The following is a 20141-nucleotide window of genomic DNA, read 5'->3' as shown; positions in this document are numbered from 1 at the left end:
AATGAACTCATCTTACTTTAATTTACTCTCATCTGTCCCTTTTTAGATACAATGACTCCTTTCTACCCATTCTTGTTAGTGATGGCCAGATAGCACCATCCTCCCATTCCCTCCTCACATACAGCATAGACACGACAGCAAGCTTAACCTTTCTAAAACACAGCTCTTATGACATCCCTCCCTGGATTTTTAAAGAAAGTAAAAGGGAAACTTACTGACTCTCTTCGTGGTTATAGATTAAAGTTTGTTATAACACGAAACTAAAAATAAAGGCTCTAGAGCCAGAGAAGGTTCAAATTACAGCTCTATCATTTTCTAGCTCTGTGACTTAGGATGACTTATTTAACTTGCAGCTTTCTCCACTGGGAGAAATGGGAACAATAGCCTTAAGTCATAGAGTTGTAACTATTAAATGAGTCAATAAATAGAAAGCATTTTGAAAAGTGACCTGGCAAATAGTAGATACTCATTAAATGTTAGCTGCTACTATTGTCATTACCGTCACCATTATCACCATCACGGCATTCAAATCTCTTAAAATTGACCTAAACTCAGCTTTTTAACTTACATTTAACTACATTCTATCAAACTCCCAAATTCTTAGCTGTTCCCCATACATACTCCATACTTGTCTCTCTTCACTGTCCCCTCCACCTAGAAGACCCTGTCTTCTTTTCTGCAAACTCATCTTTTAGACACAGCTTAAATATGTGTCTAAACAGTGTCTGCCCTGATCTCTTTGGCTGAACATGATATGTTCATTCTGAACTTCCTTACCACTCTTATCTTTACCTCTCTGATGAGACTCAACACTTTTCTCCTGTTTATTATTATGCGTATGTCTTATTTTCTCAACTAAAATGTAAGGTTTTTGACAGCACGATTCACGGATTCTCTAACTTTTATGTTTCCATCAGCATGTTGAGCAGATGGGCATAAGACTTCTCAAAAGTACCTAGAAACTAACGATACTGCCTTTAAAATTCTAGTTTTAAACCTAGCATTCTATCCCCAGTCAAATCAAACAAGTATGTAAGTAAACAAAGACTTTCAGACTTGAAAGGATTTTAAAAAATTACATCCAATGTATCCTTTCTTAAAAGCTACAGATATGCTTCAGCATAACTAACAAAGAACAAAAGGCAAGGGACCCAGAAAACACTGAACTAAACACAGAAGAGTAATGAAGACCAATCCCAGGATGACAGCTGTGCAGCAGGACTGAAAAAACAACCATTTCAAAGGGAGATCTTCAAGAGAAAATGGGGATGGGGTGTGGGTGGGGAACCAATAGGTGGGTATGACAATAGTAAAGTAACACTGAGAGTCATATAACATTATTTCATGTGGCCAGTGAAAAGAATTAAAGGTAAATTTACACAGAAAAGAAAGCAAATAAAAAAGAAGCATTTACAAGTTCAAGAAAAACAAAAGGTTGTAAAGAAAGGAAATACAATCACAGTATATCATTTGACCTGCACAGTGAACAATTACACTGTCAGAGTAATGTAAATTTGACCTGTAATTGGCCATAAATTATTATATACCATATTCTGAGACGAGAAAGAGGGCAATTTAGAGTGAAAGATGATGCTAAGAGAAGTAAACTCCGTGACTACCATAAGAGGATATCCTAGGTAAGACCTTATGCTAATAAGTTAGATAATGGCAGAACATCAGTATTTCTAAAACCACGGTTCCCTCTAAGGAATGGGTCTAAAGGGTAGAGAAGAGCAGAACAGGGGATTGACATTTTCCCTCAGAAGTCTTTTTGGGAAAACTATTTGATTTTAAAGTGTGTGTGTATACTACTTAGATAAAATTAACATTTTAAATACAGAATCTATAGCGTTTGGGAATCTTTGGCCTTCATAGGAATTTAATCTTTCCCTTTACTTTATAAAAGCCTTTCTAGGAAAATAAACTCACTATAATAAAATAAAAGGAGAAAAATATCAAGAAGTTTATTTTAGGTGGCTCAGTCGACTAAGCGTTTGACCCTTGATTTCGGCTCAGGTCATGATCTCACAGCTCATGGGTTCGAGCCCTGCATCAGGCTCTGTGCTGACAGCGTGGAGCCTGGTTGGGATTCTCTGTCTTCCTCTCTCTCTGCCCCTCCCCCACTCACATGCTGTCTCTCTCTCTCTCTCTCTCTCAAAAAATAAAATAAAATATACATGTTTATATTTATTTATATATTATATATGATATATATATTATATATTTTTAATATTTATATTTATATTTTAAAAAGTTTATTGGGGGGCGCCTGGGTGGCTCAGTTGTTAGAAGTGTGAAACTTCGGTTCAGGTCATGATCTCACAGTTAATGAGTTCAAGCCCCACGTCAGGCTTTGTGCTGACAGCTCAGAGTCTGGAGCCTGCTTCAGATTCGGTGTCTCCTTCTCTCTGACCCTTTCCCGACTGCACTCTGTCTCCCTCTCTCTCAAGAGAAAATAAACATTTAAAAAAAATTTTTTCATAAAAAGTTTATTTTTACAGTTGAGCAAATTGTTTAGAAATGAACTATTATATTTCAATTTTATTTTTTCCCACAAGACTGTGGGCAGCACTCTATTTTACCAAATAGAACAAATTAAGTAAAAATACTTTTTTAAAGCCGATTAGCATGATTATTTTGTTTTCAATTTTATCATCTGCTGCTTTGAGTTGAACTACTTCCTCTTCTCACCTCTCTTAGTCTCTATACATGTGACATGGTGCTTTTGTGCTTTTCAAACCAAGAAATAAGTGGAAAAATAATAAGTCTCCAAAATAAAGTACAGTATTAATATTAATAATGGCGAAATGCAAAGCATCTAAAGACTAGGGTGTTTTTTATCATTTGCATGAATAATACTATATAAAAATATGACCTATATTCATGGAAACTTGAAAAAATTTATATGCAGTCAAGATAATTAAATGTATTTTTAAAAAAACAGTATCAATATATATCCCAATTCTTGAATTCATCTCTTTTATTTTAAGATTTATTTTGAAGTAATTTCTACACCCAACATGGGGCTCAAACCCACAACCCCTAATCAAGAGTCACATGCTCTACCAATTGAACCAGCCAGGCACCCTGAATTCATTTCTTTTATACTCAGAATATTTTTCTGAAAAATCTAAGATAATAACATTAAAACTGAATTTTACATTCTAAATTTTAGTTCTATCCCCCCAAAATGTAAATTTTACTATTCAGGAAGTTACAACGTAATTATTGTATATTATATAAGCATAATAGTCCTATCGACACAAACTGAGGGCCGCAGATGTTCAGCCCCTATAAATACATCAAATCATCCTAAACATATAAATTTCCTAAGCATTAAACAGGCAGCATTCAAAATTTCATAGGTGCTCAATACAAAATGTACAGCAGGTTACGATTTTGCCAATTAAGCTGTCAACTACTAAAACAGGAGAGACTATACACACTTCTTACAGTTCACTGGAAACACTCAAATATGTTTTAAACAATCACAGCTAATTCCATCCAAAAATAAAAAAGCAAGAGGAGTTTGGAGTTTATTTCTAAAAAGGAAAAATATAACTTAATTTTATACATATAAAAGTTATGCATATAATTATGCTATATTATATATTACGATACATATTTTATATGTCATTTTATCTAAACATGTATCACTATGCCTACTGATAAATATATGTCATTAAATACGGTGTGTTAACAAAATATACTTAATATGACCTGTATCAAGAAAGAAATGAAATTCTAACGCTCTCCAAGTCCTTCTCCTCATTTTTAGGGTACTATTTCCACATATACTAATTAACCAAAAGTGAATAAAAGTAAATAATCGCACTGAATTGTCATAAACAAAACCATTCTCACTTTGCTTTATTTGGCACACAAAAGTAACAGAAATAAAGAACACTGTTTTCATAAAAACACAGATTCTTAAACTTCAGGGGAAAGACAAAATATGCTCAAGTATGAAAAGAGAAAGGTAAAACACATTTAAGTTTTTAAAAAATTTCTTTCATTTAGACAGCCTCAATACTTAAAGTATTTTAGTAATTTTCTGTAAAAGAATAATTCTGCTTAAGAGCAAGCACTTGGGGCAAAAAAAAAAAATGATAAGGAATTTTAATGAACAAGCTATTTTTAAGAGATTTCTTACTGATTACACTAGGAAACAAAGTCATTTCTGTCATTTCTAACTCACGGTTTGCCCTACCTTTTAAGAAAGACCAAAGAGAAATGCATTAGCATTTGTGGTATCGTCTTCTCCCATCACAGACATGCATAAACATGCCAACCAAATGATAGAAAAACGATGTAAACTGCTAGTAATTCTCACACCCCAAATAGCAACTGGGGTGTGATTTGACTTGAAAGAGAAAAACTGGAGGCCTGGAGGAATCCTTCAACTCATCACTCTATAGACTACTTTTTCATCTCATCCTTATTCTTTCTCCATAAACCAAATCAAAATAATCATCATATTTTTAGATAAAAACAAAAAATTAAAACTTAAGGCAAGATGTTAAAATGCTGAAATCTGAAAAATCAAGTTTTTTAAAAATATCCTATACAATATAAGGAGACATAGCTAGAAATAGAATTACAGCACTACTTCCTCTAAACATTATTTCACTACACTGATACGGTGAACCTCATTATCTTCCATGGATACACCTAAAAATGTAGAGATAGAACCTATCAGCATTTGGCAAAAACAAACAGGCTTGCGAGAACTCACAGAAAGGTCTCCATAAAGCATCACAGAAAAAAAAAGTGGTTAAAGACAGTGGGAAAATTAAACCGGCAGTGAGATAAAACAATCGTGTGGCAATGATTCCTAAATGTGGGCCATGAAAATATAATCAATACTGTGACATATGATTTTAAAAGAATATTCTTTCTTTGGAACTACAATTTATGAAAGCTTACGAAAGTATCCTCTTTAAAGTGCATTAAATGTATCTAATATAGGTATATATATCTAAAACATAAACATATTGTACCTTTCTCTGCTGCTTTCTGAAGAGCTTCTTCAATTCGAGATAGCTCTTTCTGTTTAATATCTTGCAAGGATTTTTCTTCTTTTTCAGCATCATATTTAATACCTAAAAATATATATTTAGTTCACATATTAAAAAATGCAATTATAAGATAAATAGGAAACGTTCAACCTCATTATGATTGGGAGTGTATGTGTACTCTAAGTCTTGTAAGCCACTTTTTAATTCAAAAGATCCGCAATCTTTAAATTAATTTTACAAAAGTTTAAACATAAATAAACGATCCTTCTTTATTTACAAAGCTTTTATCCAAAGGGAAAGGAGGGAAAGAAAGGAATTAAAGAGAGAAAGAATGGGGCACAGAGGTGGCTCAGTCAGGTAAGCATCTGACTCTTGGTTTTGGCTCAGGACATAATCTTCCTGTTTATGGGATCAAGCCCCACTCTGCTGGCAGTGCAGAGCCTACTTGGGATTCTCTCTGCCCCTCTTGCTCTCTCTCTCAAAATAAACAAATTAAGAAAAACAAAAAATAAAGGGAGAAAGAAAGAGAGAAAACCAAAAGGAGAGGAAAAGAGTGAGGAGAAGGTAAAAAGGAGAAACAGGCAGGCAGAAAATTTCCAGTCATCTTATCTGAGGAGTAAAATTTTGAGTAACTATAAAAAACACATAATATCCAATACTAGATGGTACCAATATAGACTGACAAAAAGACTCTTAGAAAATAATTCAAGAATATGTATCAACAATCAGAAAATAGGTATTTCCTTTTTATCCAGTAATCTCATTGCTGATAATGTATCCTAAGGAAATAACACCAAAGAATAAAAAAGATATCTTTAAGAACAAGGTGTTTATAAGGTTCAATGTAATAGTCCAAAACAGCAGGCAGCCCACAATGGAATATCCTATAGACTTTCAAAATTATCACTATCCCATATCAAAAATACATACATTAAGTAAAAAAGCCAGATCCATGTTGTATATATAAAATGTGATAAATACTCTATCAAATTGAGTATGTATATAGTAAAGAACAGAAAGCAAAATATAAAAATAAAAATTGTGTTTGCTTTCTGGTTGGGAAAACAAGTAATTTTTCCCTAAAATATCCAAACTTTTCTTAACATTCTATTGTTCTTATAACTGAAAAAGAAACAATCATAACAAAAGGTATGACTTAAGTAAATAATGCTTTACAACATTCATTAAAAATTAAAATACTATTATTTACGATGAAAAATAATCTACCTTTTTCACATGCATTTTTGAATGAACACTCACTCAAAACCAGAAGCAACAAAATAGGGGGGAAATTTTTCCATTCTTGAAATCTGTAGCTTAATACATCAATACATTTTTAAAAACTTATTTCATTTCATTCTCCAAAAGTAAATTATTCAATGCATCTGAACTTAAAATGAAGCCTTAGTTGCGAAATAATTATTCAGAGAAGAGATTAAAATTATCAAATGGTTGGAATTATTCTTTCCAGCAGTAACATAAAAATATTTTATATAAAATGTGGCAATATATATGTGTGTATATGTAAAATGTACATATACATATACATGTGTGTATATACATATATATAACCAGTTTAAAGTATCTTCTATTTTATTAAACATATTAAAATATTTCACGAAGGTAATAATTTAATTTCACTGTGCTGTTACTGAGTGGTTATAATCTTAAACAACATACTTGCTCCAGGGACAACAAGCAGGTAGAGTCCCTCTAGGGTCGCAACAACTGCTTCTCCATAAAGGTTTTTCCAAGGAATCTTCAAAGTTAATTTATCTAAAAAAAAAATAATAATTTCAACCTTAAATTCTTATTTGAGCTACTCCAGAAGATACACATTTCCCACTTTCCTTTTAGAGAAAAAGTGTAACACAATACTCACGCATATAGTGTATGTACCACTCAGAAAAAAACGAAAAAACTCCACAATGAAATTTACAAAAATCTCTTCCATATTTGTAACTATTCACACTGTATTTTATGCTTTTCAAACTTTCTGATAATTATAATTTCATTTAATATTTCCCAACTGTACATAGAATGAGGCAGCTATTATTTCAACTTTGAAAAAAATGAAACTCAGTCCCAAAGAAGTTAAAAGAATTACCTAAGTCTACCCAAGTCATCAGTGTGGTGGTATATATACCACCAGAATCACTGGTACTTTTAAATCAAGATGCCCAAAGTTTGGGGCACCTGGGTGGCTCAGGTGGTTGAGCATCCAACTTCAGCTGAGGTCATGATCTCACAGTTCACAAGTTCAAGGCCCACATCGGGCTCTGTGCTCACAGCTCAGAGCCTGGAGCCTGCTTCAAATTCTGTCTCCCTTTCTCTCTGCCCCTCCCCCACTTACACTCTGCCTCTCACACTCTCTCTCTCAAACAAAAAAAGAAAACAAAACTTCTTTTAAATAAAAAAAAGATGCCCAAAGTTCAAAGAACTGTTAAACAGGATAATAAAGTGAAGAGGAAATAAAATAATGCAACGTAAGGGAGGATATTTTGATTCACCTTCATGGCTTATGTAGGTAGGGCAGTTTTACCTGGGAATCTATTCCCAGGGTTAAAATCTCAAATTACTTCTCCATTTAAATTGTATTATTCTTCAGTTTGTAAACCTGTTGAGTTTCCTAAATGGCTCCCATGTGAGGGGAGTCTAGAAGTAATAATGCCAGTATACTTCTGGGCCATTTCTAAGTCTGATGACTTTATAGTGAGAACCACCTATTTATAACAGATACTCTTACATATGTAATTAACTCATAAACTCCTAAAAAGTTGATTTGATTGCCTTTAGGGTGAGCATGAGTCTGAAAAAGTGAGAAATGATGCACAAGAATGAACCTGGACCACTTTCTTACACCATACACAAAAATAAACTCAAAGTGGATGAAAGACCTCAATGTAAGACAGGAAGCCATCAACATCCTTGAGGAGAAAGCAGGCAAAAACCTCTTTGATCTTGCCCGCAGCAATTTCTTATTCAACACATCTCCGGAGGCAAAGGAAACAAAAGCAAAAATGAACTACTGGGACCTCATCAAAATAAAAAGCTTCTGTACAGTGAAGGAAACAATCAGCAAAACTAAAAGGCAACTGACAGAATAGGAGAAGATATTTGCAAATGACATATCAGCTAAAGGGTTAGTATCCAAAATCTATAAAGAACTTATCAAACTCAACACCCACAAAACAAACAATCCAGTGAAGAAATGGGCAAAAGACATGAATAGACACTTCTCCAAAGAAGACATCCAGATGGCCACCCAACACATGAAAAAATGCTCCACATCACTCATCATCAGGGAAATACAAATCAAAACCACAATGAGACACCACCTTACACCTGTCAGGATGGCTAACATTAACAACTCAGGCAACAACAGATGTTGGCGAGGATGCAGAGAAAGAGGATCTCTTTTGCAGTGCTAGTGGGAATGCAAGCTGGTGCAGCCACTCTGGAAAACAGTATGGAGGTTCCTCAAAAAACTAAACATAGAACTACCCTACGACGCAGCAACTGCACTACTAGGCATTTATCCAAGGGACACAGCTGTGCTGTTTCAAAGAGACACATGCACCCCCATGTTTATAGCAGCACTATCGAAATAGCCAAAGTATGGAAAGAGCCCAAATGTCCATCGATGGATGAATGGATAAAGAAAATGTGACATATATATACATGTATATATATATACATGTATGTATGTATGTGTGTATATATATATATATATATATACATACACACATACATACATACATACATGTATATACAATGGAGTATTACTCGGCAATCAAAAAGAATGAAATCTTGCCATTTGCAACTACATGGATGGAACTGAGGGTATTACGCTAAGTGAAATTAGGCAGAGAAAGACAAAAATCATATGAATTCACTCATATGAGGACTTTGAGAGACAAAACAGATGAACATAAGGGAAGGGAAACAAAAATAATATAAAAACAGGGAGGGGGACAAAACAAAAGAGACTCATAAAGATGGAGAACAAACTGAGGGTTGCTGGAGGGTTGTGGGAGGGGGGATGGGCTAAATGGGTAAGGGGCATTAAGGAATCTACTTCTGAAATCACTGCTTCACTATATACTAACTAATTTGGATGTAAATTTTAAAAAACAAAAAAAGATGGGGCGCCTGGGTGGCTCAGTCAGTTAAGCGTCCGACTTCGGTTCAGGTCACGATCTCGCGGTATGTGAGTTCGAGCCCCACGTCGGGCTCTGTGCTGACTGCTCAGAGCCTGGAGCCTGTTTCAGATTCTGTGTCTCCCTCTCTCTCTGAACCTCCCCCATTCATACTCTGTCTCTCTCTGTCTCAAAAATAAATAAATGTTAAAAAAAAAATAAAAAATTTAAAAAAAAATAAAAAAGAAAAAAAGAAAGTTTAAAAAAAAAGAAAAAAGTGAGAAATGCCCCTGAGCATAACAAAAAGGGATTGTCTGTTCCCTACACCTTTTCTTCTTTCCACTTACCCTAACTCATTATCCTCTCATCATTTATTATCCGAAATTCCATTGGAATTGAGTTAGTTATATTACTACTTCCCACTGATAGAACAGAAAAGGTTTAAATTTTTAAGTAAAAGGATAACCAACGAGTACCACAAATATCTGAATACCAAAACTTAGAATACCAAACTCTTAAGAATACCAAAACTTTATTAAGCTTACAAAGTCACAGTGACTTTATAGGTTAGGTGTAATATTTAAACTTAAAAGAAATTTAATAACTAATATAAGTACTCCATAAAACAAAACAGGGATAAATATAAAAAAATATGCTTTGTATCCCTATATGTTGGGATAGGATCAATAAGAAACCCTGAAGGGAGCCATTAAATGATTATAATACTTTAAAAGCATAAACAGCCAATTCAGAAAAATTAGCAAACCTCTTTTAAAATATAAATCTAGTTCTAATAACATAATGAATAATGTAAAAGTTCTTTAGTCAAATATAACTCATCCATACCCTGGAAATGCAATTTCAATACTATGTCCTAATTTTAGATCTAACTTCCTTAAAGACATATATAAAGAACCTATATTCATCCTTGCCTCTCCCACACCTACTTTCATAGTCTCATATATAGCAATGTGTGTATAAATATCTCAAAGGTAAAAGAATGAATGAAAGGCTGTAACTTCACTCTAGGATGTCAATTAAGCATGCAGGACCACAATACTCCTGGGTATCATCACAGATAAATATCACCACTTCACACAACATTGGGCTCTGTGTAACCAATAACAGCAAAAAGATAATGCATGCCCTACGGATGCTTGCAATCTGGGGAGTGTCTCCTGTTTGAAGAGACAGAAACATAAAAATGCTACTTTATATTAAAAGGAACACATGCAGGTGATATAAAGTAGACTCAAAGAGAAGTATTCAAGTAATTGCTAAGAGATGACAGAATAGCAAAAGACAAAAACTTCCCTGAATACAAAATAAATGAAGAAGGAAAGCAATGTGGTGAAGCAGAAGGGTGACAGAAGGGGAAGGAAGGATGGATGGTGGTGTAAATGAAAATTCTTACAGTAACAGCCAGTTGTCTAGGGTTGTAACATACATTTTAAAAAAGTAAAAATTGGCTAATATGGGACAGTTGAGAGGACTTCACAAAGGACCTTTAGAGGACCTACTAAAAAATTTCTTCAACAAAGATGTATGCTTAGTTATGGATGATCTTATAAGCCTTTAGCTGCAAAGACTTTCTACTTACCAAGACATATCCTCTATACCACATTGCTGCATAATATATCAAGTGAAATGGATGAACAAAACATGAGGGAAATAAGCTATACTTAAACTTTATTGACTAGAGTTTGCAAATTATACTACTTTCACATATAAAGAAAAAGCATACAAAACTTAGGTATCAATTTGGAAAATCAAGATATATTCTGTGTAGTAGAACCAAAGCCCAAAAACTATCATTGCAGTTCAAATGTCCTTCCTTTTTAGAGGGTAATATTCTACCCTTTTGCCAAACACTTTGAGGTATTTATGTATTACATTTAATATATATTAGGTCCAGAACTCCAAAAGTTTTAACCAACATAAGCCAAAAACTTCTCACATTTTTGTTCAAGCTAAAAAATTTTAGATTAAATAACACAGGAAAAATAAAAACCTAAAAGGACTAAGAATAATTCAAACGAAGAGTACTTACCAATTTGGCCAGCTTTAACTTTAAAAGGAACATCCAATTCACTCTTCAAAAGGAAGAAAAAAATTAAAAGACAAATTATTAAGCTCTCCCCTCATTTAAATACACAATCATCTCGAAGGAAAAACATGAAACAATTTTCTGTATGTGAGTAACTCATAAAGGACATCCTGAAAAAAAGAGTTTCTATAGACTTAAATTTTACTTTGAGGAAAGAATTCATAACAGAAACAAAACTATAAATAGGAACAATAGAAAAAGAGTTTGTAGTTAAAGAAAGTAATTGGGTAAAATGGTTACTTGTTTTAATAAACCAAACCAAAACAGATAAAATTCTATTAACTTTTAAAATAATAGATGGACGCTGCTTATCTGAAATATTAGAACAGAAAGAGTCCTTTCACAAAAATTAGCTGAAAACAACAACTGAACAACTAGTTTCTCTCAAATAAAACTTTCAGTAAATAAACAAAAGAATCTTTTTTTAAATTTTTTTAACATTTATTCATTTTTGAGAGACAGAAAGAGATAGCATGAGCAGGGGAGGGGCAGAGAGAAAGAGGGAGATACAGAATCTGAAGCAGGCTCCAGGCTCTGAGCTGTCAGAACAGAGCCCGATGAGGGGCTCAAACTCACAAACTGCGAGATCATGACCTGAGCTGAAGTCAGACGCTCAACTGAATGAGGCACCCAGGCACCCCTAAACAAAAGAATCTTAAAAGAGAGATGCCTGGGTGGCTCAGTCAGTTAAGCAGCTGACTCTTGGTTTTGACTTAGGTCATGATCTCCTGGTTTGTGACTTCGGGCCCGCATTTGGCTCTATACTGAAAATGTGGAGCATGCTTGGGATTCTCTCTCTCCATCTCTCTCTGCTCCTCCCCTACTCTTGTTCTGTCACTCTCAAAATAAATAAACTTAAAAAAAAAAAATCTTAAAAAGTAGATACCCAACTTATGATTTGCCAAATTAGAATTTATTTTAGACAAGTTACTGACAAGTAACATCAATAATATAAATAAACTTCCAGGTATCTGGATTCTAAACCACTAAAAAGTACAAATAACTTTTTTATTCACAGAGTACTGAACAGTAACTGATATTCACAACAATTACTGGAGTCTTTAGAATTATTAAAAATTAACCCAATCAGAATAGCCTTTCTGTTAGATATATACCTTAGTACATACAAATACTATCACTCTGGTGACCGAAATACAGTATTAGGTAACAATTAACTAAAATAATCAATTTACCCAATCATTTGATTACTCAAGAATTCTAGGTAAACAGGAATCAAAGACAACACTGATGTTTTTCTAGACCAGGACAGGAAATTCCTCACTGGTGCTAACAGAGCAGCTCTACACCCAAGGACTTTGACTCAGGTCATTATCTCGCGATTTGTTGGTTTGAGCCCTGCATTGGGCTGTGTGCTGACAGCTCAGAGCCTGGAGCCTGCTTCAGATTCTGTGTCTCCCTCTCTCTCTCTGTCCCTCCCCCAACTTGTGCACTCGCAGGCTCTCTCTCTCTCAATAAGTAAACATTAAAAAAAAGTGCATATTTTATATATACAGGATACCACCTCTAAACTACACACTTCTAAAAGTTTGGTCTCATGGTCATTTTGATCCTCATGAAATAATTTTTCACAAAAAAATAAATGTAAAGAACTCCTATTCGAAGTAAAACCAATCCAATTTAATTGGGGAAAGGAGGCTACTTTGAATTAATGGAGAATATTAATTACAAAATAATTTATTATATTTAATTATAACCAAAATTCAAGCTAGGCTAACAGAGAGTTCAAACAATTTATCTTTTAAGTATGTTAGATATATATCCTGTCACCACAATTCTATTTATACTTCTTTCCTTCTAAAATATTTTCCTAAATAGGGAAAAAATAACCTTTATTGCAATCTCCAGAAACAGTGTATTAAGTTCTAAATTTTGTGGTAAAGTTTAAAAAGTTGTAGCATCTTATATAAAGGAAGGAAAGAAAATTTAAATATTTTGAGTGCCCTCTACTTTCCAGGCTCTCAGACATTGAGAAACTTGTCAAAAGTGACAGAGCTGACAGAAGGGCAGAGCTAGCACTGAAACCCAGGTCAGCCAGACTACAAGGTCCACGCCCTTCCCACTATGCCAAGTTCTTTTCAGTTTAACAAAAGAAATTGTTACTCCTCATGACAAAATTCTATTCCTAGGATCTTCAATATCCAAAATTGGTTCCCTGAGACCAATCATGTAAGCACTTTGGGTATAAGACCCTTCTTAATTACATAGTTCATCATGTAGAAATCCAACCAGAAGTCAAAACTAGGGTTATAAAACATATTATAGGCTGTTAGAAATCTAACCTATTAATTAATGAATAAACTCATTCTCAAGTGACTTAGTAAAATCAAGTTAAGTCCAATAGGCTAAAAGCCTAACAGGGAGGGAGGGGGAGTAGAAAATGGAAAGTTAGAATCCAAAAAAAATCTACTCTGACATCTTTGTATTACCATAATATTATAAGACTGGACTGTCAATGTATTTCAAAAAGACAATTATTCATTTGGTAAACTGTGAAAATCAAGCCCTTATTTACCAAAAAATTATGTAAAGACAATTCTGAAGAAAACTATTTCATATAAGACAAATGTTTTCAGTCAACTTAAGTCAAGGAAAAACATTCCACTTTCCAAAAGATACTATTTTGATCATTATGAAAAAAATTTTTTAATTTAATCTCAGAATTTCCTATAGGGAACAGTTAAACAAGCAATCCTTTTCTGAATGACTCAATCACTTTATCTGGTACCTGGTATCAGACACCAAGAGTTTCTGAGAGTTTACCCAAATTAACTCAAGTAATCAATATAGTTTAAAAACTTACCAGAGCATTTTCTTTTATCTGTAGGTTATCTAAAGCCACATTACCTTTAAAAAAAAAAGAAAAAGAGGAAAAATATGAAATTACAATACCAATTAGTATAACCTGTCATAATATAGTAGCAAACACTATGATACCACAGTAAGTACTAATAAGACAGTACGTAAGCAAAGCAAACTTCAACAATTGAAGAAGCTACTAACAAAAAAGCGTTGCTATATATGGACAATTATTAATGATAGCATTTTTTAGGTTAGCCAAATGCAAAAGAAATTACAAAATATTTAAACTGGCCAACATTCAGGGGCGCCTGGGTGGCTCAGTCGGTTGAGCGGCCGACTTCGGCTCAGGTCACGATCTCGCAGTCCGTGAGTTCAAGCCCCGCGTCAGGCTCTGTGCTGACCGCACAGAGCCTGGAGCCTGTTTCGGATTCTGTGTCTCCCTCTCTCTCTGACCCTCCCCCGTTCATGCTCTGTCTCTCTCTGTCTCAAAAATAAAAATAAACGTTAAAAAAAAAATTTTTTTTTTAAATAAAAATAAAAAAAAAATAAACTGGCTAACATTCAAATGGACAATGAGAAAGAATCTGGAGACTTTCAGACTGAAGAAATTTAGAACCAAAGAAAATATCTATCATTTTGAATGATTAAGCCAAAAACCTAAAAAAAAAAAAAAAAAAAAAAAAAAAAAAAAAAGACCTAAGAAATGACTCTAAGGACAGATCAATTATCCTGTAACTTGGGATTCTTTTCTTAATTATGGTATTAATGAACATTTTCTACAGGTATATAATGTTGATCTTTTAAAACTCCAAACATCCTACCCTCCCAATGATTATCATTTACGGTCCTAATGTTAACTTTTTTTTTTTTTTTTTTATGGGCAACTCTACACCTAACATGAAACTCAAACTTGGGACCCCATGATCAAGAATCACATGCTCTACTGACTGAGCCAGCCAAGCGCCATTATAGTTCCAATGTTTAACTAGTCCAACTCTTCTTAAACCTACTCAGATATTACATTATAAAAACTAAAGCCATAATGATACTGTTACATTACTCTAGTTGTGAACCCTGTACCTATATTTGTTGATAAAGGATACTTAAATATTCTGGCTTACATAAAAAAAATCCACTAAACTGCATGATTTTCTGCAGATATATATATGCATGAGTTTAAGAGTACATCCTCAGAATGTCAGAAATTCCATTTACATAAAAAATAATTATAAGACTAAGATTAAAGCCCCTCCTAAATATCAACCATTTTACATTTAACTGAATACTGAGGAAAAAGATTTAATTTCTTGTTTCTACTTCAAGATCACATAATAATTCCATTTCACTTAAATTCTCTAAAGGTTCATAAAACTATCATTTCAATATTAAATACAAGCATGAGTTATTCAGCTACACATTTTCTTAATCACTCATGACACATTTATATTTTTAAAAATACTATTCTTTCTATGCTATCCAAAAATATTTTTCAGTCAAGTAATTTTTACCCCACAGTACTTCGGAGCAAATTAAAAAGAATATTCAATTCCATTATGCCATTGTTAGAGATGTACTTTTCCCCAGATCTCAAGTTTTTTTCAAACAGACATTTATTAACCACCTACTACTAAGAGGTAGTACCTCTCAGGAACTACCTAAGAGAGTAATTCTTCTTAGGTACTGAATGGAGAAATGACAAAAATGACATCCCTGCTACTGAGGAGCTCACAGTCTAGCAAAGGAGATTACATTTCTAAAATTTTGTAAAAACTCTATGGCATTCCAGGAGAAGAGTATACAAGATGCAAAGAAAGAGACACCTAACTGCCCAAAGAGATCAAGAACTTCCCATGAAAGTCAAGGCTAGAAGGCCAAAGAAATATTTCCTGAGTGGATAAGAAAACAGGACAAACGTGAGTGCATGAGTAAGACACATTTTAGAAACCACATGTGATTTAGTGTGCCTGGAGGGTGTGATAAAACAAGAGGAGATAAAGTCAGAAAGTTTGGCAGGAGCCAGACTAACGAAGAGTTTTTAGGATGAAAATGAAAAGTTCAGACTGGTCACAACACAGAGATGAAATACATATAAGAGGAATGACAAAATCAGAGCTGTATTTTAGAACCATTACTCTACTCTCCTAAGAAATAACCATGGATCTGTCCAAACAATTTAGCTGCAAGGATTTTGCAGCATTGGTTGTAACAGCAGAAAGAAATGGATGAATGGGAGAGAGGAAGTACCTAAAGAACTAAATGTCCAAGAAGGCATAAATCATAATACAGCTACAATATAGAGCAAAAAATGGAGACAGACATGGGAAAATGTTCACAAAATATTAAGTTTTTAAAAAGGTCAAAGAATGTTCAGATTGATCTAAACTGATGTAATTTAAAAAGTATATATATGCACACATACAAAGAAAACAACTGTAAGACGAGAGACCATAATGATCACAGCAGTTATTTCCATATAATAAAGTTCATTTGCTACACATGTATTTTACATTTTCTAAAATTACCCGATGAAAGCTACAAAAAAGGAGAGAAGGTAAGAAGTCTCATAAATGGGAATAAATAAAATATTATCAGCATTATAATAGAAGGAAAGGGAAAGAATACAGGCAGTCAAGCAGCTTCTACAACACTACAGAGAAATTAAAACCTGAAACGGTAACTTCAGGATCAAAGAGGTAGAGTCAGAATAAGAAGTTATTTTATAGGTAGAAACGACAAGAGGACATCACAGACCAAATGCAGGGATAATAAAGTAGTCAAGGAAAAGTGACATATGGTTCTGGAATTGGAAAAAAAAAAAATCCTTAAGAAGTTGTATGTGGGGCACCTGGGTGGCTCAGTCTGTCAGGCATCCTACCTCAGGGCATGATCTCATAGTTTGTGAGTTTGAGTCCTGCGTCAGGCTCTGTGCTGACAGCTAAGAGCCTGGAGCGTGCTTCAGATTCTGTTTCTCTCTCTCTCTCTCTCTCTCTCTCTCTCTCTCAAAAATAATAAACAAACAAAAAAGAAGTCTTATATGTACAAAAATTACATAGAGTAGAAACATATCCATGGATTTAATTCTGTCAGATGATGAATTATAAATAATTACAACTGGGAACTCTATTCAAACCAAAAGAAGTGAACTGCACAGATGCTAGTACATATTTGAAGCAATCCAAACTAGTTTAACAAGATCTAAGGACCACAGAGAGACCTGCAAACTTGCTTATGAATCTGGATTGCTGTACCCAGTGACTCTCACTAGTGGGTCAAGGGTCACCAGAAGTGCTCAGAAATAATCTGCATTAGATATAAAGTATTTCTTCAACAATTATTAAAGACGCTAACTTGATGAATGTAAAAATATAAATGCACTTTTAAAAAGTGTGCTGTTTCTATTACAGTGGCACTTTGGTTCTTTAAAGAAGAGATGATATTTAAATGTGAAATACTGAAAACTACCAATATGGCTAACAGACTTAGACAAGTATATTTAGAAAGTCTGACAAAAAGAGTTAATAGTGATAACTGCTAACAGGTAGGATTAAGGATTTTAATTAATATTTTTTAGTATTTTCCAGTTTTTATAATAATCAGATAACAATTTTATGTTAAAATTATACAAACTAGAATAAGAAATGAAAAACAAAACAAAGGTAAATTCTTTTTATTTATTGTTTTTTTTAAGTAATCTCTACACCCAATGTGGGGCTTGAACTCACAACCCTGAGATCAAGAGTCGCATGCTCTAGGGGGCCTGGGTGGCTCAGTTGGTTAAACGTCTGACTTTGGCCCGGTCTTGAGTTGGAGCTCAGTGTCAGGCTCTGTGCTGAGCTCTGTCATGACAGCTCAGAGCCTGAAGCCTGCTTCAGATTCTGTGTCTGTTTCTCTCTCTCTCTCTCTCTCTCTCAAAAAATGAATAAACATTTAAAAAATAAATAAAGAGTTGCATGCTCTACCGACTGAGCCAGCCAGGTGCCCTTGTAAGTTCTAAGGTCAATAGGAACACAGTATATTTTATGCACATTCCTCCTACATCTAATATCTACCTTACTTACAAGACGTGTTTTTTTTTTTTTAATCAATTTCTAGGGGCAGCTGGGTGGCTCAGTCGGTTGAGCATTGGACTTTGGCTCAGGTCATGATCTCACGGTGTGTGGGTTTGAGCCCCACATGGGGCTCTGTGTTGACAGCTCAGAGCCTGGAGCCTGTTTCAGATTCTGTGTCTCCCTCTTTGCCCCACCCCTGCTCCGGCTCTGTCTCTCTCAAAAATGAATAAATGTTTAAAAAAAAAAACTTTTTAAATCTATTTCCGCTATGTAGAGTCTAGCAAACAAATGCATACTTCCTCTCTGAAAAATGTGAATGCTATCTAACAGTAAATATAACAATGAAATAAGAATGACACATTCAATAAATTAGTTGCACTGAAAGAGGAGCCACTGGTCCTAGTACAAAGAAAATGGGAAGAACAGCAGCATATTGCAGATAAACACCAGGTCATAAGTGCATTCATTCATTCAACCAGTGGATGAGTGTTTTATCTAGGTAAGGCACTGTGCTAATATGTACTCTTCCACTAAATCTATGTACGTATCAGTTTAATAGTCTATATTCTCAGAATGCCAGAAATCCCATTTACATAAAAAATAATTTATAAGACTAAGATCAAAGCCCTTCCTACATATCAACCATTTTATATTTGACTGAATACTGAGGAAAAAGATTTAATTTCTTGTCTCTACTTCAAGATAACATAATAATTCCATCTACATGCAAATAATTTTACTGCTATAGCCAGATCAAGGGCTGAAACACAGGCCGTATCTGTGCCAAAACCTTAAATTATTTTTTAATGTTTATTTATTTTTGAGAGAGAGAGACAGAGCATGAATGGGGGAGAGGCAGAGAGAGAGGGAGACACAGAATCTGAAGCAGGCTCCAGGCTCTGAACTGTCAGCACAAAGCCCAATGCAGGGCTCGAACTCATGAGCCGTGAGATCATGACCTGAGCTGAAGTCAGGTGCTTAACCAACTGAGCCACCCAGGCACCCTTGTGTCAAATCTTTAAAATAAACAAAAAAAGAGAAAAAGGATGAATAATAATTGGAGGAGGGACAGATAAACACCACCACCAGAAAGGAAGGCACTAAAGCCAATCCCACAATCAGGTGTCTCTAATCCCATGAAGTTCCAAAAAGACCACAGTGACAGACAAGTAAGGAAGTTCTATGAAGTGATTTCCTTTTACGATGGACTGACAGGCCTAAAGGATGACAGTAAGCAGGAAATGTAGTCTGCGTCAGAAGAGAAGGCTTCTCATTCTCATCCTACGTGATTCTCATCAATAAACCATCACATTTTAGATGAGCATACACAGCTGGGGAGTCACACATAAAATTTCAAAGTTAATCCCTAAGTGTATTTTCAGAGGTACGTTAAAGGGTAAATCCTGGACCAGAATCTATCTAATAATCCTTACTAAAGAACCAGAAGATGAAAATGACAGTGAATCTATTAAATTAGCAAATGACACCAAGGTAAGCAGAGGTGGAGTCATCACAAGAAAATAAAACAGAAATAGAAATGGTAGCTAAATTATAGAAAACAACCAAATTAGTATATTTATGAATAAAAATGAAATGGGGGTGGAACATGGGTGGTTCAGTCGATTAAGTGTCTGACTTCAGCTCAGGTCATGATCTCGCGCTTTGTAAGTTCGAGCCCCGCATTGGGCTCTGTGCTGACAGCTCAGAGCCTGGAGCCCGCTTCAGATTCTGTGTCTCCCTCTCTCTCTGCCCCTCCCTCGCTCACTTGCACACTCTATCAAAATAAATAAACATTAAAAAAAAATTTTTAATGAAATGGTACTGGAATATGGAACAAACCTAAGTCCAGGAATGGCTTATTCAATGCATAAAGCCTACAAAATAAATGAAGAAATACAGTACTGACATTAAATACCTTTAGGCAGAAATAATTCATCTGAACTGTCACAGAAGTTTAGCTGTACCTTTCTTATGTGGCACTTAACTATATAAATATTTCCCCAACCTG

At 34.4% G+C, this 20141-nt stretch overlaps 1 protein-coding gene across 4 annotated transcripts in view; it reads right to left on the bottom strand.

Annotated features, from left to right (window-relative positions):
* The window catches only part of VPS13C (vacuolar protein sorting 13 homolog C), a 192745-nt gene that overhangs the window by 164777 nt on the left and 7827 nt on the right, over positions 1 to 20141 (bottom strand). For all 4 annotated transcript variants that reach the window (XR_013556316.2, XR_013556317.2, XM_078448671.2 and 1 more), the window contains exons 2-5: positions 14086 to 14129; positions 11208 to 11250; positions 6699 to 6794; positions 5001 to 5102 (exon numbers count right to left, since the gene is read on the bottom strand). Coding sequence is in view for 2 of the 4 variants with exons in the window: in XM_078448671.2 (XP_078304797.2) it covers positions 5001 to 5102; positions 6699 to 6794; positions 11208 to 11250; positions 14086 to 14129 (285 nt within the window). In the remaining 2 variants the exon portion in view is untranslated. The remainder of the gene's footprint in view (positions 1 to 5000; positions 5103 to 6698; positions 6795 to 11207; positions 11251 to 14085; positions 14130 to 20141) is intronic.

The sequence above is a fragment of the Panthera onca genome, chromosome B3, assembly GCF_046562875.1.
Source record: "Panthera onca isolate mPanOnc1 chromosome B3, mPanOnc1 haplotype 2, whole genome shotgun sequence".
NCBI classification, from domain to species: domain Eukaryota; kingdom Metazoa; phylum Chordata; class Mammalia; order Carnivora; family Felidae; genus Panthera; species Panthera onca.
This window is presented reverse-complemented; position numbering and strand designations above follow the sequence as displayed.